The sequence below is a fragment of the Dipodomys spectabilis genome, unplaced genomic scaffold (assembly GCF_019054845.1).
Source record: "Dipodomys spectabilis isolate Male_0828 unplaced genomic scaffold, ASM1905484v1 ptg000140l, whole genome shotgun sequence".
Classification (NCBI taxonomy): Eukaryota; Metazoa; Chordata; class Mammalia; order Rodentia; family Heteromyidae; genus Dipodomys; species Dipodomys spectabilis.
In genome coordinates this window covers 39,539,576-39,561,578 of record NW_024870817.1, presented here as the reverse complement: position 1 = coordinate 39,561,578, position 22,003 = coordinate 39,539,576, and the positions used below count along the sequence as shown (strand labels likewise).

At 37.2% G+C, this 22,003-nt stretch overlaps 1 protein-coding gene across 1 annotated transcript in view; it reads right to left on the bottom strand.

Moving 5' to 3' along the window:
* The window catches only part of Dhx29 (DExH-box helicase 29), a 49,819-nt gene that overhangs the window by 8,310 nt on the left and 19,506 nt on the right, over positions 1 to 22,003 (bottom strand). Inside the window, exons 12-24 of the mRNA XM_042690751.1 lie at positions 21,585 to 21,728; positions 18,296 to 18,472; positions 15,824 to 15,964; positions 13,200 to 13,344; positions 12,955 to 13,072; positions 10,987 to 11,071; positions 9,726 to 9,814; positions 8,345 to 8,473; positions 8,186 to 8,261; positions 7,289 to 7,513; positions 4,469 to 4,605; positions 4,003 to 4,096; positions 1,012 to 1,314 (exon numbers count right to left, since the gene is read on the bottom strand). Coding sequence (XP_042546685.1) covers positions 1,012 to 1,314; positions 4,003 to 4,096; positions 4,469 to 4,605; positions 7,289 to 7,513; positions 8,186 to 8,261; positions 8,345 to 8,473; positions 9,726 to 9,814; positions 10,987 to 11,071; positions 12,955 to 13,072; positions 13,200 to 13,344; positions 15,824 to 15,964; positions 18,296 to 18,472; positions 21,585 to 21,728 — 1,863 coding nt within the window. The remainder of the gene's footprint in view (positions 1 to 1,011; positions 1,315 to 4,002; positions 4,097 to 4,468; positions 4,606 to 7,288; positions 7,514 to 8,185; positions 8,262 to 8,344; positions 8,474 to 9,725; positions 9,815 to 10,986; positions 11,072 to 12,954; positions 13,073 to 13,199; positions 13,345 to 15,823; positions 15,965 to 18,295; positions 18,473 to 21,584; positions 21,729 to 22,003) is intronic.

The following is a 22,003-nucleotide window of genomic DNA, read 5'->3' as shown; positions in this document are numbered from 1 at the left end:
GAATACTTAGTGCTGGGAAGGTGGTTCAATGGTAGAGTGCTTGCCTTGCATGCATGAGGCCCTAGGTTCAATTCCTCAGCACCACATAAGCAGAAAAATCCAGAAGTGGTGCTGTGGCTCAAGTGGTAGAGTGCTAGCCCAGAGACAGCGGCCAGGCCCAGAGTTTAGGCACCATGACCGACAAAAAATAAAAAATAAATAAAAAAAATAGAGATAATACCACCTTTACTTCTGCTATCTGTTTAAAACAAGATATGGAGCCAGGTGCTAGTGGCTTATGCTTGTTATTCTAGCTACTCAGGAGGCTGAGATCTAAGGATCATGGTTCAAAGCCAGCCCAGGTAGGAATGTCTATGATACTCTTATCTCCAATTAACTATCTGGAAAACTGGAAGTGGCGCTGTTGTTCAAGTGGTAGAGTGCTCACCTTGAGCTGAAGACCTCAGGGTCAACACCTAGGCCCAGAGTTCAAGCCCCACAACCAAAAAACAAAAAAACAAAAATAAGATATGGAATGGTAATGTAGCTGGGATTCCAAATGTTGATTAATTGTCGTCTATAAGTATTTGCTATTAAATTACCTACCATGACACTGGGGCTCAAACTACCATCAAGTCATCAAAGTTCTACAACTCCATCTAACAGCTTCTTATTTAGGAATGGAACATTCAGTTCTTTTTTTACCCTTTGAGATAACTTTTAGTGACTTAAGAAACTGACACATTATTAGCCAATATCTACTTGTTATAACTGTCTTTATCCCAAGAAAGGTGATGGTCAGAATACATGCCTTATTTTTAAGGTTTTTCTTAAAATTTTTCTTAGTTTTAAGATTTAAAAGGAAGAGAAGTGTTTTTTAGCTTAGGAAAATGTTTTATCTATATTTCAAATATGAGTAAAAATGAGCAGCTCAATTTGAGAATTATATAAAGTAATTGTTGGGGCACCTAACTTGCTATGAATGTACTGAACAATGTGCTGAATATTACACTTTCATAATGAGTATTTTACCTTCTCTTGGTATAAGAGCCATCCGTAAGTTTGCAAATCCCGGTTCACTGAGGAAGGATGTACTTGTGCTTTGCCTTGAGCTGTCTCCACAATGCAGGCCAATTTTTCTGTGACATCCACTGACTTCATGCAAATTATCTTCCCCACATTGTCATATAGTCCAGCAGTCAATACAGCTTTAAGAAGAGCAATATCTTGGAAAGAGAGGGCCTGAGGGGCTTTGCTTCCTTCCCAGCTGGTAGAAGTTGTAGAAGATGAAAATCCTGCTGCCTTAACCAGCTTTATTAATTCTTGCTTTACATCCTAGATAGTGTTATGAAAATAAGATATTACCACAATTGATTAAAATAAGTTGCCAACAACATGGGAATTATGTTGTTTCTTTTAAAAATATTATTATTTAGTTAACTATGGCCCTAAGCTAGGGCAGAAAAATATAACTGGGAAGTCAAGATTAGAGTCAGTTCTTGTTCCTCACCACCCAGATTTTAGATGTCATAAAATCTCAGAATGTCTCTTAGAGAAATAAAATGGTGTCTGAACACATTTTCATTTACCATATTTGTTTCAATACTAGCTCTCTTTTAAATTGTTCCTACTCAGTAAGGATGGGAACATAGAGAATAACATTGGAGAGAAGTACAGCAGGATCTTGATTATAGACTGTTCGTATTTTCTCTACTTGTCTTTGGGAACGTCAAGTTCCTAAAGAATCTTAACAGAGTTTAATAACAACCTCATTTAAATTGAAATTTAAGTTTAAGTGGCTTAAACTTAAATTAAAAATAATTTAAATCTTAAAATTGGCTTAAAATTTTTTCTACCTTTAATAGTGTTCATCAGTAAAATCACTACAGGAAGGAAGAGCATTTCTAAAAGTACACGGCATACATGTAATTACAAGGTGACGTTTACACTTAGGATAGGTTTTTGTTTGAAGCTTAACAGACACTGATTCTAAGGGAGGAAAGCCCAAATAAGCCACTGTAACACCAGATTTTAGATCTCTTTGTTGTTTGCAAAGAGATCTAAAATCTGCAAATCAGGAGAGAGGAGGAAAAGGACATGGGAAGCAACTTAGACTAGAGGGAACCTGAGAGAAAACAAAAGGAGAAAGGGTCAACTTGAAAAAACAGCCACCTTTGGGCCAACTAAGTAGGATCTCTACCTACAGAATCTTGGTCTGTTGGCCAAGAAGTGGTTATTTCCTGAATGTAGGAAACTATAGAATAATTTACCTGCTTTAATTTTTTTAAATAAATGAATAAAAACCTCCAGAAGGTTATCTAAATTTATCAATTAAATTTAATGTATGAATCTTGTTTGGTTCATGATTGAACTACTGGTTAAAAAAAGAAGACATGAGCTGGGAAGGTGGCTCAGTGGTAGAGTGCTTGCCTTGAATGCATGAGGCCCTGGGTTCGATTCCTCAGCACCACATAAGAAAAAAGCCGGAAGTGGTGCTGTGGCTCAAGTGGTAGAGCGCTAGCCTTGAGCTGAAGAGCTGAGGGACAGTGCCCAGGTCCAGAGTTCAGGCCCCACAACCGGACCCCCCCCCCCCCAAAAAAAAAAGATTTATGAGATCATTGGGGACATTTAGATATTATATATTTGAAGACATTAAGGATTTTTTTTTTTTTGTGCATGGATTCTGGGGCTTGAACTCAGGTCTTAGGCATAGGCACTGTCCCTAAGCTTTTGTATTTAATGCTAGCCACAGATTTACTTCAGGTTTTTTTGGTGTTTAACTGCGATAAGTCTCACAGACTTTCTTGTTCAGGCTGGCTTTGAATTGCAATCTTCGGTACCGTGTAGTTAGGATTTTAGGTGAGAGCTACTAGTGCTCAGCTAAGGAACTTTTTTTAAAGGTATGATAATGTTAAGGAAATAAATGATTTGTTAGGCTAAAAAGTAATCTTTAGGGCAGTGAATAGAGGGAGCATAAATAAAATTGACATAAGCTCCACAGCGCCACTTCCGGCTTTTTTGTTTTTGCTTATGTGGTGCTGAGGAATCAAACCCAGGGCCTCAGGCATGCAAGGCAAGCGCTCTACCACTGAGCCACCTTCCCAGCCCCTAAGCTGATAATTTCTGAAGTGAGGAATGGGTACATAGGAGTTTAAAAAATAATATTCCATCTGGTTTTGGTAGGCTTGAAATTTTAAAGAAAATTTTAAAGAAATTTAAAAGAAAAATAATTGATTTTCAGAATTGAGTAGATTAATTCTCCCTTGAGTCATTTAAAAAATCCTGGGGCTGGGAAGGTGGCTCAGTAGTAGAGCGCTTGCCTTGCATGCATGAGGCCCTGAGTTCGATTCCTCAGTACCACATAAGCAGAAAAAGTCAGAAGTGGTGCTCTGTGGCTCAAGTGCTAGAGTGCTAGCCTTGAGCTGAAGAGCTGAGGGACAGCGCCCAGGCCCCATGACGGCTAGTGCTATTAATATTAACTCATATTGTCTCTTTTCAATCTCTCTCTCTTTTTTTTTTTGTACCAGGTCTGGGCTTGAATTTAAGGCTCAGTATCACTTTTTGAGTATATTTATGATTGTTAAATATTGTTTTAAATCACCTGTAATATGTTCAAGTGAGTTGTTGGAAGAAACAAAAAATCATAACCTTATTAATTTATAATAAGCTTCAAGCACTATCCTAGGCATTCTTTTTATCTATCTTTTACAGCCCTATTAAGAATAGTTTGCTCATTTGTGGAATCTAGTTCTAAGATGGTAACAATAATGGGACAGGAAAACAAAAGGGGACTTTGGGTGGTGGTGGGATAAACAGCAGTAGGGAGGGAGAAAGGAAAGTATACCGAAGGGTAAGGAGGACTGAAATTTGACACACGTAAAAAACACACACAATGCAACCTACCAATACTAAAAGGGAAAGAGGAGGAAAAATTTGTTCAGAGTATATGCATGGAATTAATACAATGAAACGCTCTCATGTTATTCATGTATACAAATTCAAAAAATAAAATAGAAAAATTACCTCTAAGGTTAACAATGATGTTCTGTTAAGAAAATTTCTCCGGCAATATGTGATTTCAGAACGATAGCCTCCTTCTTGTCGTGCTTTCTTCCATCTAGGTAAATAAAATGTTAACAAATGAGTAAGGTTCACTATGTTTCCTAAGCTCAATAATATAATCATTTAAAATAGAAGGGGTCTTGCTATGTTGCAGAAGCTGTTTACAGAAGATTTTAACTGTAATGCATTTTCTATGGAAGAGTAAACTGAAATATTTCAAATATGAGAAATACAAATATATAATACAATCAAGTACATATTTAATTTTTAGGAAGGAGCATAAAAATGACTTTTATATGATTATATCTTGACAGACTAAAACTTGTTTAAATCTTAAATATATTATTTTAATGACAAATATAAAGTTTTAAAAATGTAAATAACCTGAGGTCATTGGCTTATTGACAACACCCATATTATTTTTTACCCTAGATATGCATTGTAGATTGTCAGGTGATCTGAATCTGCCATTGCCAAAGCAGATTTTGCAAGATCTGCTTCATCTTTTCGACCAATAGGTGTAGTAAAAGGTGACTTCTCTGTCATAACTGCCGCAAGTGTTGCCTAACAACAAATAACCAAACAATTCATCATTAGAGAGGTATACAATAACTGGGTTTGTAAAAGAAAACACATCATAAAACATTCCACTTTAAGTATTTGTTTCTTATTTCAATAAGTTTACCAAGTTCTACAATAGCTTACTTACAATTTTTATTGTAAATTTTTTTTTTATTGTAAATACTTTTATCAATCTTTTTTTATTTTTTGATCGATCGTGGGGCTTGAACTCTGGGCCTGGGCACTGTCCCTCAGCTCTTCAGCTCAAGGTGAGCGCTCTACCACTTGGTCCATAGTGCCACTTCTGGTTTTCTGGTGTTTAGTTGGAGATGAAAGTGTCACAGACTTTCCTGCCTGGGCTGGCTTTGAACCGCAATCCTTAGATCTTAGCCTCCTGAGTAGCTAGGATTACAGGTGTGAGCCACCGGCACCCAGCTTGTAAAAACTTTTAGAACTATTGTACAGAACTAATAAACTGTGTTGCTTTGTTTTTATACTACCTCTGTGAGGTAAGGAATAGCACCAGAATTAGCAAAAATGAAAAACAAAACAAGCAACCTGAATACCACTTAATTCATAATCTGTCACTTACAGAGGAAATCTCAGTTACAGTTCAGTTATCTTGACTCTTACAACTTAATTACCATTGACTGCAATGTTCTTTAAAAATTAGCAGGGTGCTGGCTCATGCCTGCAATTCTAGCTGAGGATCATGGATCAAAGCCAGCCTGGGCAGAAAACACCATGAGACTCATACCCAATTTACCAGAAAACCGGAAGTGGAACTATGGCTCGAAGTGGTAGAGCACTAGCCTTGAAAAAGAAGCTCAGGGACAGCATCCAGGCCCTGAGTTCAAACCCCACAGCTGACAAAAAAGTTAGCTGGGGCTATAGGTAAAGCTTACTAGTAGAGTATTTACCCGCTATTCACAATCCCAGAGAACAAAACCTAGAACTCATCTTTACTAAAAATGCAGCCTGGGGCTGGAAAGGTGGCTTAGTGGTAGAGTGCTTGCCTTGCATGCATGAGGCCCTAGGTTCGATTCCTCAGCACCACATAAGCAGAAAAAGCTGGAAATGGTGCTGTGGCTCAAGTGGTAGACTGCTAGCCTTTAGCTGAAGAGCTGAGGGACAGTGCCCAGACCTAGAGTTCAGGCCCCACGACCAGCAAAAACCAAACAAAGAAAAAATAAAAATGCAGATTTTTAGATAACTATCATAGCTGGTTTGTTTGTTTGTTTTTGATTTAGTCTAATTTTGGTGAGTAGCTTTTATTCTTTTTTTTTTTTTGGTCCGGTTGTGGAGCCTGAACTCTGGGCTTGGGCGCTGTCCCTCAGCTCTTCAGCTCAAGGCTAGCGCTCTACCACTTGAGCTACAGTGCCACTTCCGGCTTTTTTCTTTTTGCTTATGTGGTGCTAAGGAATCGAACCCAGGGCCTCAGGCATGCAAGGCAAGTGCTCTACCACTGAGCCACCTTCCCAGCCCCTCCCACATTTACTTCTAATACTAAAGAAAAAGAGACTAGAGAGTAATACACTCGCTTGGTTATGTTTTTAACAACCTTGTGCACAGAATAGGCCACAGTCAGATAAAATAGGAAAGTTGGAATGCTACAAGAAAATCAAAGATTTGGGTTGGGAAGGTGGCTCAGTGGTAGAGCGCTTGCCTTGCATGTATGAGGCCCTAGGTTCGATTCCTCAGCACCACATAAACAAAAAGAAAAAAGCCAGAAGTGGTGCTGTGGCTCAAGTGGTAGAGCGCTACCCTTGAGCTGAAGAGCTGAGGGACAGTGCCCAGGCCCAGAGGTCAGGCCCCACAACCAGACCTCCCCCTCCCAAATACAAAGAAAGATTCAAATAAATGTACAGAATTTGATAACTCTGAGCTAATTTGAGAAAACACAATTCTGATAATTACTGGCTGAGACAGAAGCCGGAAAAAGGAAGTTTTTTTTTTTTTTCCCCATGGTGCCAGTCCTGGGATTTAAACTCAGGGCCTGTATTCAAATGTTTTTTTTTTCTTTCATGCGATTGCTTCTAACACATTTATAAGATTATTTCTTTGTTGCTTTGTATGTCCCTCTCCCACGGTGTAACCTCTGCTTTCACTGTATTTGATGTCGGTATAATTTGTGGAGGGGAAGGGAAACAACAAATCGTCTAAATAGGGATACAGGTGGACCCATTGCAACAATGAGCTGTACAAGTCGTTATGTCGAAAACAAACTTTACAACTTTGGTGGTGGGGGCGGGGAGGAGGTTTGGGTTGGGGGGTAAGGGGAGGATAGGAAGGGATGGGAAGGGGAAACAAAGGAGGAAGCTACAGTGCTTGATAAGAAATGTATTCATTATCTTGCCCATGTAATTGTAACCCCTCTGTACAGTATTTTCACAATAAAAAAAATTTCTAAGAATTGTCTATTAAATATTAATAGTCAAGTGGGGTTATTTGATAGCAAAAGTCAAGGCAAGCCACTCAAACTCAAACTTATGTAAATAAGTGAATAGATGTTCAAAGTGTATATATAATAAATAAATATTATATAAAGAAACCTCTTGCCAAGGATTTCATGGGCCCAAATAAAATAAAAAAAAAAAGTAAATAAAAGTAAAAAATTATCTTCAAGTTTACTAATTTACCAACCAAATGATACTTAAATGGAAGTAGTAGCAGGCCTCTCACTTACCACTGGATCAAGACAGCCAAAGATGGCCCCAAAAATGAGCATCTTGCCAATTTTGACATTCACAGGTAAAGCTGCAAGGTGTTGGCCCAATGGAGTCAGTTTAGGCTCATTCAGTTCACAAGCTCCAATTTTTCGGAGTAAATTCATTGCATTGCTGATGACTTGAAGCTGAGGAGGATCTAAGGCTTTAGAGAGGAAATCTTCAGGAGACCCAAGATTACATTTCTGCAGAATGAAAAAAGTGATAAAACTGGTTCATGATCAGAAAGAATTATTACATTAAAGAAATACTACTGGGACTAAATTTTGAGTTTAGTAAAATCTTAACCAAAGAGGGCAAATGTGTCAGACTATCCTATTATTTTTCTTATAGTGAGGTAGGAGGAAGGGTTGTATTTGAAAGCAGTGGTAGCATGAGGATGAAAGCCTATACTAATTATTTATTGCTAATTATGTGTGTGCATGTCAGATGTCAGCCTCCTGAGTAGCTGGTATTACAGGCAAGAGCCAATGGTGCTTGGCTGAAGAGCATATATTATATACGGGACTTGAACTCAGAGACTGGCACTCAGGCACTGTCTCTGAACCTCTTAGTGCTCACGGCTAGCACTTTACCACTGGAGCCACACTGCTACTTCTGGCTCTTGAGTAGTTTATTGGAGATGAGTCTCATGGGACTTTACTGCCTGGGCAGGCTTTGAACTGCTATCTCCAGATCTCAGCCTCCTGAGTAGGCAGGATTGCAGGCTTGAGACACCAGCGCCCAGTTCAAGAGCTTATTTTTTGAAAAGAGTAAGATATTTGAGTATTTAAAGCAATATAAGATGAAATTTTTTAAAAAAATGTTTACTTTTTTTTTTTTAAAAACAGAATTTTGTAAGTTACTTTGGGGATTACCATAATATGAAGACATAATTCCTCCAGAGGTACCCTCAAAATTTCAGGCACAGAATAGTCCATGAATCCTTCAAATCTGGAAAGTAAGATCATACACTCTATCAGGAATGCCCCTGATTACTGATCTGTACATTTTAAACTTCCAGTGTTGTGCTATACCTTTCTCTTGTGTACATTCGGAAGCAGAAGCCATCTCTGACCCGCCCAGCTCTCCCCTGGCGCTGTAGAGCACTAGCTTTACTGACAAAAGTCTCGACCAAAGAACTCATCTGACTGCTTTCATGGTACCTAAAGAAATGTTTCAAAGAGAACATAGTAGACAATCAACTTAGATCAAAATCAGAAAAAGCCAGAACATGTAACTATGAAAATTAAGTTTAACATAGGCTAAAAGTCCCTTACTACTGTGGACAAACTTTTCTCAAGCCACATTTCCTTTTTAAATAACTTAGGAAAAATTATTTACTAAATCTCACACTGCCAAGTTAATTAGGAAAAAACTGCCGAAGCTAATCTGACCAAACCAAGGAATCTTTCTGATTTTAGTGGAATACCTTTAAATTTTGTTATTTGAAATAGTTTAAGAAGTGTTATTTATCAAAATTACAATTCTACTCATCTTTCAGAAGAGTTAAATGTTTCCTGTAAAGGTATAAACAATCAAAATTAATTTTCTACTGGATAATATTTTTCAAATTTTGCTATAGTTTAATAATAGTAGGGATAATGACAAAGCAGTAAAAGTGATCTCTCCTACTTATGTAAAATAAAAATATTTATATAGTGTAATCTTTTTGTTGAAGACTTAGGTTACCTGTGATGTTCTAGTTATTGGACCAGACACTTTCAATTAGGAAATTTAAAAATTGTCATTTATATTTGTGGAGACTAATGATTAAGAAGGCCAGACGTTGCTCAAGATAAAAGATTTAAATCTACCTCTGGTTCCAAAAGATATGCTGTTGTCATTATAATCCCATACACATACACAATGGTTTTGTTATTTTACAAGCAAAAGAATATAAAAAGAATTGCAGTTTTGGCTGGGCTCCAGTTGCTCCCGCCTGTAATCCTAGCTACTCAGGAGGCTGAGATCCAAGGAGCACGGTTCAAAGCCAACCTGGGCAGGAAAGTCCATGAAACTCTTATCTCCAATAAACAACCAGAAAACCGGAAGTGGTGTTGTAGCTCAAGTGGTAGAGTGCTAGCCTTGAGCTGAAGCTGAGGGACAGCGCTCAGGCCCAGAGTTCAAGGCCTACAACTGGCCAAAAAAAAAAAAAATGCAGTTTTTTTCTTAGATAGCACTTACATTAAAGTAGTACTCATTGGCATTACTTATGGTAAAACCATGATACAAAATTCTAACATTTATTCTTAGACATGAAAAAATTTTCACTCATTTTATTAAATCTTTTTACTTTGGGCAGAACTAAAACATTTGAATTTTCCCTATATAATTCTGTAATTTTTCCTGAGAACTCCAGAACTACACACTACTTCCAAGTGACAATGTTTTCATCTGGGAAACTTAAAAACTTACTTATTTTCTTTTGTTCTTCCAGTATCAATTACAAATACAACATCTGGGATAGTGATCCCTGTCTCTGCAATATTTGTTGCCAAAACAATCTGCAAATAAACAAAAAACTAAAATATCTAGACAACTTTTAGCAATATATCAATCATCGTTTAAACTTTAGAGCAGATGAATTTTTAAAAGTGAATTTAAATTTTATTCACAAAATGTACAACTGTCTTTGTATAGTTTTTAGTTTCATTGGCTCAGCTTGTGAGTGTAAAGTTACAGATTTTTATTACAACAAAATATTATTCTAATTCTAGTCAGTCATCTTAAAAAGTATTGAACTCAAATTGGAAACTGATTCAGAGACCAGAGATAGATTACTACAACTCCTCATAATTGTTAGGAAAAAAAAGCAGCACATTACTGAGAAGAACTGGGTTACTCTCCTAGATCTGTCTCTCAGGATTCTGAGATCTGAGGATCACAGTTCAAAGCTAGCTGGGGCAGGAAAGTATGTGAGATTCTTATCTCCAATTAATCACCAGAAAACAGGAAGTGGCATTATGGCTCAAGCAGTAAAGCACTTGCCTTGAGCTGAAGAGCATAGGAACAGTGCCTAAGCCCAGAGTTCAAGCCCCACGACCAACAACAACAAAAAAGTCTCATGGACTTTCCTGTCTGGTCTGGCTTTGAAACACAATCCTTAGATCTCAACCTCCTGAGCAGCTAGGATTACAGGCATGAGCCACCAGTACCCAGCAATGTTTTAGTTCTGACTATGTTAAGATACAGAGCACTTGTAGTACAGTGTAAGATATTTTAAAGTTTAATTTATAATTAATAATTATTTTCCTCTTTTGTTGTTGGTTCTGGGGATTAAAACTCAAGACCACACTGATAACCAAGTGATGAACCATTAAATCTTCACCTTCAGCCCTTTTTTGTACTGGTTATTTCAGAGTAAGGTTTCAATTTATGCTCAGGCTGGTGTGGGCTACATTCCTCCTGCTTGTGCTTCCCTATATCGCTGGAGATGACAGGTGTGTGGCACTTTGTTCAGCCATTACGTTTCCCCTATAGTTGCATAAGAAGCACATGTCTCTATGACCAGCAGTTGGTTGAGATAGAGTCATATGAACTTTTGTGCCTGGGCTTGTCTCAAACCATGATCCTCTGATCTTTCCTTCCCAAGTAGCTAGAATAACAGGCTTGAGCCACCATACTTGGCTTTAATAAAATATTCTCAGGTTGCATATAAATTTGCTATGAATTTTACCTTCCTGATTCCTGGAGGAGGAAGTGTGAAGGCTGCAGCCTGATCTTGAGTTGAAAGAATAGAATGCAGAGCTATCACTTTATATCTGAAAGTTAAAATCATAGTTCTTAGCAAGAGTTTCTCTTTAGAAGACACTGCAAAGAATAACAAAATTTATTTGCATATAAGGAACAACTTTAAATTTATGAAAAAATTTAAACACACTGAAGTTAATAGAACAGTCTCATAAAGACTTATATACACCCATGATAGAGAAACTAATTTTAATATGAATAAATAACAGATTGAGTATCTTTGAAATGTTTGTGGCCTTAAGTGTTTCAGATTTTAGAGCATTATAAATTTGGATTTTTGGATTATGGGCTGTTTACCTGAATATGAAATACAGTGTTAAAAGCATTTTATTATTATTTTTTCTTGGTTGTGGTGCTTGAACTCAGGACCTGAGTTCTTTTGCTCAAGGCTAGCACTCTACCACTTTGATCTGCAGTGCCATTTCTGTTTTTTGAGTGGTTAATTGGAGATGAGTCTCATGAAGACTTTTCTGCCCAAGCTCGCTTTGCACCACAATCTTCAGATCTCAGCCTCCTAAGTAGCTAGGATTACAGGCATGAGCCACCAGTGCCCGGCAGAATTTTAAATAGTATGTTATGATCATAATGAAGATTTCAACTACTAAGTCTTTGCTATGGGGGAGGGCTGAAGTATATGGGTACAGAGCCATTGAAATTTATTGAAATTTTCAATAAAAATAAGTTATATCACACAGAATATACAAAATAATCTTATAACCTGTCCCTAATAACCCTGTCTCTAAATTCTTTTTTTTTTTTTGTCGGTCGTGGGGCTTGAACTCTGGGCCTGGGCGCTGTCCCTCAGCTCTTCAGCTCAAGGCGAGTGCTCTACCACTTGAGCTACAGCGCCACTTCCGGTTTTCTGGTGGTTTATTGGAGATAGGAGTCTCACGGTCTCTCCTGCCAGAGCTGGCTTTGAACCGAGATCCTCAGATCTCAGCCTCCTGAGTAGCTAGGATTACAGGCATGAGCCACCAGCGCCCGCCCGGCTTCTAAATTCTTTTATTGCTTACTTGTTGCAATAAATAAAATTCCATCAGTTAAAAAAAAAAAAAAAAAGGCCGGGCACTGGTGGCTCACGCCTGTAATCCTAGCTACTCAGGAGGCTGAGATCTGAGGATCAGTTCAAAGCCAGCCCAGGCAGGAAAAAGTCCATGAGATTCTTATCTCCAATAACCCACTAGAAAATGGAAGTGGCGCTGTGGCTCAAGTGGTAGAGCCTTGAGCTGAAGAGCTGAGGGACAGTACCCAGGACCAGAGTTCAAGCCCACGATGACACCACCACCACCAACAACAAAAAAAGAACTTTAAGTTCTGATGTGAATGCGATGACTTAATAGTACAATTAAACAGATAATTCAACTACAACCTCATCAGTTTTTTGTTTTTTTTTTTTTTAACAGTTTCTAAGTTAGGAGAGGAAATACTACCTTTTGTTTTGTTTGGATGACAGTCCTAGGACTTAAACTTAGGACCTGAGCACCATCCCTTAGGTTTTTCATTCAGGTCTGGAGCTCTATCACTTGAGCCACAGCTCCACTTCTGCTGTTTTGCTGGTTAACTGGAGATAACTGGAGTCTCACTTTCCTGCCCAGGCTGCCCTTGGTGATCCTCAGATCTTGGCTAGTTAGGATTGTAGGCATAAGCCACAATTCTAAGACTAACCATAATTAGGGAATTATCTTTGCTTAATCACATTCAGTAAACAGCAAATGCAGACATAGTGTCTAAAATTTACTAGTTAAAATGTAGTAACAGAAATGTTAAACAAATGCTTGTTTCACCATGGGCAATTTTAAATACAAGTGAATTGACTGATAACTGATCAAGTATTTTAATTTATCATTTTTCTAGTTTAAAATTACCCAAAAGTACACTGAAGATAAGTGGTTACCGTTCAGAATAAAATCTTCGGTCATTGGATAAGAGATCATACAACTGTTGAATATGAGCAAGGCCTGGTAAGAAGATCAGTACTGCTCCTTCAATATTTCTGAACTGAGGACTTTTGTCTGAAAATTTTAAAGACATATATTCAAAATAAGAAGGGACAACAAATGAAGTGTTAGTAAAACCCTTATAGCTAGAAGGAATGTTTTACCAAAACTATAAGAGACACATTAGAAACAGAAAATATACCTAAATATATAAGAAGTTCCAAAATAAGATCCAGGTTGATTTTATGAGGGGTCATGTACATAATGGCATGCTGAGTGCGGCTGCTATACTTTTGGTAAAATGGATTTAAGTCGGCACTTGCTCCAGTCTGAATTGGGACGTATTCCTAAAAGAAAACCAGAGAGAGCTGAACAAAAACATTAAGTACTTTTATTAGACAAGGTAAAAAGATGGTATTGTATCTATTCAAATCCACATTTTTTTATCATCATCATTATTATTTTAGTGAAATATAGCAGGAGTATAACTTGTTTGTCTATTTATTTATTTAAAGATATATATATATTTTTTTGCCAGTCCTGGATCTTGAACTCTGGACCTGGGAGCTGTTATTAAGACTTCTTTCTGCTCAAGTCTAGTGCTGGACCACTTCAGCCACAGCACCACTTCCAGCCTTTTCTGTGATTAATTGGAGATACAGAGTTTCTCGGACTTTCCTGCCTGGGCTGGCTTTGAACCTTGCTCCTCAGATCTCAGACTCCTGAGTAGCTAGGATTACAGGCTTAAGCCACTGGTGCCCATCTCTTATTCTTACAGTGTAATTTCCTACAGCTCTAGGAACAGCAAAAATTAAATCTTGCCATGTTTTACTGGAAGAATTATTGAAAAAAATAACAAATCTGAATATGGTAATTAAAATTTACTATAATCATTTATGCATTATTCTGGGACAGTTAAAAAAGCAGCCAGACCTTAAGAGAGGTCATAATGTCAATAAAATGTATGCTATGCTTGCAGTATTCTATCTATATTCTACTCTGGTTATTTTCCCTCTATCTCCCTCTTTTTTGATATAGGGCTTGAACTCATGGTCTCATGCTCTCACTTTTTTTTTTTTTGGTTAACTGAAGATAGAATCTCTGGAACTTTTCTGCCTGGGCTGTCTTTGAACCAAATCCAGATCTCAGCCTCTTGAGCAGCTAGCATTACAGGCTTGAGCTACCCAGTTCAATTCTTTTTTTTTTTTTTTTTTTTTTTTTTTGACCTTTTTTTTTTTTTTTTTATTGTAAAGCTACTATACAGAGGGTCACAGTTACATGAGTGAGGTTATGAGTACACTTCCTCTTGAACATTGTTACCCCCTCCATTGTTTTCCCCCTACCATCCCCTCCCTCCCTCCCTTCCCCGAGGTTCTTTTTTTTTTTTTTTTTTTGATTGTGATTAAATGATTACATAATTTCAAAGTCACAAGTTCATTCTAACTTCCCTGGAGCAAATTGTCTACCACAGTCTGTAATATATAACAGTGTTCACATGTTATATACCATATTTGTGATCAGCAGCATGAGGATATTTAGTAGTGGTTCAACCAGATGAGCGGGAGTTCTTTGTTTCTTAAGTCCTGTTAGTTTTGTCGTATCACTAACCTTTTGGATTTAGCATCCACTTATGAGGGAGACCATGTACCGTTTGTCTCTTCGTTCTTGGCTTACCTCGCTCAACATGATTCCTTCTAGCTCCATCCATTTCCCTGCAAATGCCATTATTTTGTCATTTCTAATGGCTGCATAATATTCCATTGTGTATAGATACCACAATTTTTGGATCCATTCATCTGTGGTGGGGCACCTAGGTTGTTTCCATATCCTAGCTATTGCGAACAGTGCTGCAATAAACATGGAGGTGCACGTGTCCTTGTATATTGGTTCCTGTTGTTCAGGGTAGATGCCTAGAAGTGGTATGACTGGGTCGTAAGGGAGGTCAATCTTTAGCTTTCTAAGGACCCTCCAGACTGCTTTCCAAAGTGGTTGTATAAGTGTACATTCCCACCAGCAGTGTAATAGGGTTCCTCTTTCTCCACATCCCCTCCAGCATTTGTCGTTGGCTGATTTGTGGATGTGGGACATTCTGACTGGGGTAAGGTGGTATCTCAGGGTTGTCTTTATTTGCATTTCCTTCACCACCAGGGATGATGACCAGTTCAATTCTTTTGAAATTATTTTTCTGAAGATTTTCTTCAGTTTGTCATTTTTTAAAAAATCTCTGGAGTACCAGAGAAAGATTTTAGTTTTACTTTCTTAGTTTATATACTTAATTAAAAGGAAAAATAACTTATAACTGTGTTTTCATCAGTTCAGACACATGTATGAAGTACAAGAAAAGCATAAAAGATGTAGTGAAAACATGGAATCCAGTCACTGAGTAAATTACAGGACAATGTAGTACTTCTAAAAACACATAATCGCAACTAATTTCTTAGGGAAGAACTGTGCTTGCTTTAACTGGCTTCATAAGAGCTAAGGATAGCTCTATCTGCTAGGATAGAGACTGCTGAGAAACTGACAAAGACGTGGGGATCAAGCACTTAGGATGAGGAGCTAGGAAAAAGCCACTGGAAATTTGCTCTCCAATTATTGATCAGTGCTATAAAACTATGGGCCTTGATTTTATAGCTAGCTAGTGGCCCAGAACAGGGCAAAATATCACAAATTAACAAGATTAAATAGTCCTTAAAATTTTCTCATGTCCTCCCCTCCCCCCCCCCCCATCCTTTTTTGCTAAATTATACTCAGATTTGCTGTTAGCTACATTAAAAATTCTCATGGCAGGTTATACCGTTTTCTAAAAAAATATATATTTTTTACCTGATGTTTTTTGGTTCCCCCAGCTTTACTTGTAACATTAATCGTAATCTCTTCTTCTTCCTCTAGAAATTTCTGACAATATTCTGAGTCTTTCTCTAGTACAAAGCCTGTTTCTTCAATTATATCTTCAAGATGAAAAACCTGTGGAGTAACCCAAATTCATGTAAATTCATGTAAATATTATTTTAAAGAGAACAAGGTGATTATCACTGAAGACTACTAAACTATTATGAAAATAAACTGGGCATTATTTGTAAATGAAGAACATGTTTAATATAGAAGAGTCTGTTGATAATGGCAGGGTGAATTACATTATCATGTTCAGTTTTTAAGTGAAAATGGTTAGAAGAGTACATTTCATTGGCTGAACAGAAGGTAAACATTAAGAATAGTCAGAAAAGCAGCTTCCTTGGGGGGGATAGTGGAGAATGATGAAAGGCATGACACTGGTCAAGATGCAATTCATAAACTGCTTTGTTGAATGGCAACTCCTTTGTACAACTGCTTAAAATAAGAAGCTTCAAAGCCAACTCTAAGTTTGAGGATGGAAGGAAAAAAAAAAAAAGAGTTCCTTATTACTAGAAAATCATCCTCCATCTGAATACAATGATTTTGATATGGAAGTAAGTTTATAGCTCTCACTTCTGTCCTAAGAATACTCCTTAAAACTCTCTTTACTAGGGCAGGGAAGGTGGCTTAATGGTAGAGTGCATATATGAGGCCTTGGGTTCAAATTCTCAGTACCACATAAACAGAGAATAGATGAAAAAAAAAAAAAAAAAACTGGGCTGGGAAGGTGGTGGCTCAGTAGTAGAGTGCTTGCCTTGCATGAATGAGTCCCGGCTTCGTTTCCTCAGCACCACATAAGCAGAAAAAGCCGGAAGTGGTGCTGTGGCTTAAGTGGTTGAGTGCTAGCCTTCAGCTGAAGAGCTGAAGAACAGTGCCCAGGCCCAGAGTTCGGAGCACACAAGGGGGGTGTGGGGGGGAGGTGGAAAACCTCTACATTTCCCCTCAGGCAGCATCAGCAGACATTTGCATCTCAAGGTATTCTAGGTACTTAAAAAAAATATTTCATCGTAAAGATGCTGTACAGAGGGGTTACAGTTACATGAGTAAGGTAATGAATGAGTACATTTGTTGCTGAGCACTGCTACCCCCCCCTACTTTTTCTCCTACTATCCCTTCCCTCTACCACTTCCCTGACTCCCCCCATCAAGTTGTAAAGTTCATTTCCAACCTAGTGTCTTGTGAGTATCATTGTTGCAATTGGTCAAGTAGTTGTCCTTGTTTCAAAAGTTTGTTATGCCCTTCCCCTCCTAAATTAGATAAATGTATACACAAGATTCAGGGTACCAAAATTAAATACAGTAACAATAGGGGATATACCATGGGGGAAGAACATACAAAAGAAACAAAAAAAAATCACATAGTACATTAAAAACAACAACAAAGAAAGACCTCTTGTGCCTATATCTTGGGGTTCATTTCTCCTAGCATCATCTTATATGATCATATGCACATAGCTTTTGAACTTTTCTGCTCATCTGGTAAGATTATCCTGGACATATACTAGTTATTGCAAATAAAGGAAACCATGGGACCTATGTTTTTGGGGTCTGGCTTACTTCACTTAATATGATTTTTTCCAAGTCTTTCCATTTCCTAACAAATGGGGCGATGGCATTCTTTCTGATGGAGGCATAGAATTCCATTGCATATAAATAGAAAGCTCATGGATTAGAAGATCTTCACTAGCTATACAATAGACAAGGGCCTCATATCTAAAATATACTTAGAACTCAAAAAATTAACTCCCCCCAAAACAAATCCTCAAAGAAACAACCTTCCCATTAATAAGTGGGCTAAAGACTTAGATTTCTCTGGAGAGGAAATAAGAATGGCGAATACACATGAAGAAATGCTCAACTTCTCTGGCCATAAAAGAAATGCGAGTCAAAACAACATGGAGTTCTACCTTACCCCAGTTAGAATAGCTATAATCAAGAAATCTAGTAATAACAGATGCTGGGCATTTACCCAAACGATCACAAACAAGGCCGTACTAAAGCTACCAGCATGATTATGTTTATCACAGCATTATTCACCACATCTAGATACTTCTTTCTTTTTTGGTTGGTCATGGGGCTTGAACTGGCCTGAGTGCTAGCTCAAGGCTAGCATTCTACCACTTAAGCCACAGCACCACTTCCGGTTTTCTGACTGTTTTATTGGAGATAAGAGTCTCATGGACTTTCCAGCTGGGGCTGGCTTTGAACTACAATCTTCAGATCTCAGCCTCCTGAATAGCTAGGATTATAGGCGTGAGCCAAGGGTGCCCGGCCTCTAAGGTACTTTTTTGATTGTTGTACTCTAAGAACAGTTTCCAAGTTGGATTGTTAAGGGCCTTTGCTCTGGAGGAAATTCTCTGGTGTGAATGCAGTTTCTGTTATACACATACTGAAGAAAACTTACCTCAACAGGATAACTTCTTCCTGAAATTCTGAGAATAGGACAGTGTGTAAAATATGTAGAAAACTTTTCACTGTCCACAGTGGCACTCATTAGAATCAAGTGTAGGTCAGAACGTTTCTGTAAAATTTCCTTCAAGATAATTAGCAAGAAGTCTGACTGGACACTTCTTTCATGAACCTAATACAAGGCAATATAAAAAAAACATACAAGGTATAGTAAGAGGCTTAAATAATTTGACATTCTATTTTAGTTGATATTCAAGAATATAGTTCATATATGTAGAGGGAGTTAGATATTTCAAATAAGGCACATCATCATAACTCAAAAGGTCATTCTGTACAATTAAAAATCAGCATATATAATAGATACCACTAGCAACAACAGGACTCTAACCAAGGAGATGGTTTGGAAATCAGACCACACACAGCTCATCAGCTTAGTGTATCTCTCAAATTTTACTTAGAAACAAGGGTTACTCCTAACTCTGTCATTAATATAAGACTATACTATTACTACCACACAAGACAGCTTTTTTGCTCAAGACTAGCACTCTACCATTTGAGTCCCAACTATACTTATGGATTTTTGGTGGTTAATCAGAGATAAGAATCCCAGGGGAAGTGGCGCTGTAGCTCAAATGGTAGAACGCTCACCTTGAGCTGAAGAGCTGAGGGACAGCGCCCAGGCCCAGAGTTCAAGCCCCACGACTGACCAAAAACAAAACAAAACAAAACAAAAAAAGAACAATTAGCCTGGCGCTGGTGGCTCACGCCTGTAATCCTAGCTACTCAGGAGGCTGAGATCTGAGGATCTCGGTTCAAAGCCAGCCCGGGCAGGAAAGACCATGAGACTCCTATCTCCAATAAACCACCAGAAAACTGGAAAGTGGCGCTGTAGCTCAAGTGGTAGAGCGCTCGCCTTGAGCTGAAGAGCTGAGGGACAGCATTCAGGCCCAGAGTTCAAGCCCTACAACCGACAAAAAAAAAAAAAAAAAAGAAGAATCCCAGGGACTTTCTAGTTTTGAATCATAATCTTATAATCTTATAGGCATGAGCCACTGGCACCCAGCTATTACAACAGATTTAACATAATAAAATAAAATATACCAAGTTAGTCTCCACATTCTACAATCAATTACTTGTGTTCAATTCTTGGCTTATTTAGTTAGTAAGATTTTGGGACAATTATATAAACATCTCTATTTCTTTTAAAAGAAAAATTCTTAAGAGTTACGTGACAATCAAATAAGACTATAGAAAGCCCTTAGAAAAGTCTACCAAATACCAAGTATTTAGCATTGTTAGATATTAGAGGTGAAAAACTGACTGTTCCCTTTGACTTTGTAGTCTACTAAGAGGATATTATGTAGGATAGCTTCAAATTATAACTGATTAGCTAATCAGGATCAGGGAAATTGCTAGTGATCCTAAGTACTGAAGGATGAGTTTGAAAAAAAAAAAAAAAAGGGTAAAACTTATGATGAGGAAAAGGCAAAAGTATTCAGGTCAAGGGACCTATATATATATATTAAATCATGGTGGATGTATGCGGCCATGGCTGTAATCATCAGCATAAAAATAGCAACAACCAAAATGGTGAAAAAAGGACTATTATATATTTGAGAAACAAGAAAAGAAAAATGATAGCAAGCACAGTATGGGTATTAGGCAAGAGATAAAGCTTAGTCCAGTCATGTAAGGCTTTGTAAACCATGTTAAGGAGTTTAGATGTCACTGTAATGAATCACTACCCAATGACTATGATATTTTAAAGCAGGAGAATCAAGTGGTCTAAGTTTTATTTAAAAAATAACTAGAGCTAGGAATAATGATGCTTCTGAATCTCAGTACTTGGGAGACTAAGGCAGCAGGACTGAATATCAGATGAGCCTAGGGCTTCACAATGGGACTATGCCTAAAAAGAAAAACAAATAATTGCTATACTATGGTTAATACAGTAAGAACAAGTGAAAAGCTGAAAGTTAAATTCAGGATATGCTTTTGTGGTATCATTAAAGAGATACTATAAAAGAGTAATGGCAGTGAATTTAGAGAAAAGCAAATGAATTTAAGAAAGGCAGAATTAACACAACTAACTAGGTATCTCAGTTTAGGAAATGCAAAAAGAGAAGGAAATATTTTTGATGTTTTACTTTGTTGGTTTGATCAGATGATTGTGGGGCTTGTTCACCAAGATTCAGAAGACAGGAAGAGGAGAAAATTTCTTACAATGAGAAAGGGTACGAGGTGCTGAATTTTGGAAATGATGCTCAAAAGATCCTGAGACTGAAGGTATACAGAAGACATTTGGATATCTCTGTCTGAAGGTCAGGAAAAAAATCCTGTAATCAATGACACTGATCTAGATAACTTTGTCAGACAGTAATTTATACAAGTTAATAATTTATACAATTTTTTGAAAAAAAATGGGAATATACAAAGAGCTAGTACAAATGTATAAATTAAGTATACCTGGTCCAGGTGGTAAGAATGTGTCTATGAGCATACCAGCAGCAAGAAAAGCTACTGAAATTTATATAACTACTAAAAACTAAACCAGAGCATAAAATTCCTAGTAAAGGCCAGAAATAATACTCTTCTCAACATCCTTATAAAAAGAGTCCTTAATAATACAATAAACTCTGTCCAATCTTACATCCATTTGATGACTTTCTCTGGGTTTCTTTCACTGTGACTATATCACATTGAAATTCAATTTGGCTAGCCATGTCTTTGGATGGCTAATACCAAAACAACAAAGAACATATATTCTGAGAACCGGTATGGTTTTTATGTTATGATGCATTCAGACTTATATTTATAAAGTGATTTCCCACTAATTGTTTGAAGTTCCAAGAGAATTTATTATACTAGTAGTCCTTAGCTACCACAGAATGGTGCCAGAATGCCTGGGTTTGAAACTCCAGCTGCAGAACTTACTGGCTATATGAACACAGGAAGCAATTTGACTTTATGTACTTTAATTTCCTCAATGGTAAAAATAATATCTATTTCATCATGTTGCTGATAGGATAAAATGAATTTAAATTTAAATGAATTAGAATTTTAATAATCCCTATTGCTAATAATTAATGTAATATCTTTCATACAGTATATGAATATGAAAATGCATATACATACAATTATCTGTGATAGAGCATTTACTAAATAAATTAACATGAGACATTCATTAGAGGACACAAAGAAACTGTCAAGTATCATTAGAGATAACTTTTTTAAAAATAAAAAATGTTTGATATTTATCAAACACAACTATAAAACCTACTTACCTCATCTACAATAACATGAGACACATTAGTTAGAAGACAATCTTCTTGAAGTTTCCTTAACAAAACTCCTGTTGTACAGTAGAGTAACCTGGTAGATTCACTAGCACGAGATTCCATCCGGATCTGATAGCCACACAAAGAATTCTGAAGGGAGAACATAAAGTCATCATTAGATTCTTTCAAGTAACCTGAGAAATAAGATGTAAAATGTAAAGCATGAGTGAGCTTGCTACTATTTGGCACAATCTAAATAAATTTATTTAGTATAATTTATCATTGTTATAAGAATTTTCCTATGGTCTTTATGTAAAATTAGGACGTGTTTTGTAATTGTTTTTTTTGTTTGTTTGTTTGTGGTGGGACAAGGTCTTCTCTATGAAGCCCAGGCTGAACTAACAATCATATTGCCTTAGCCTCCG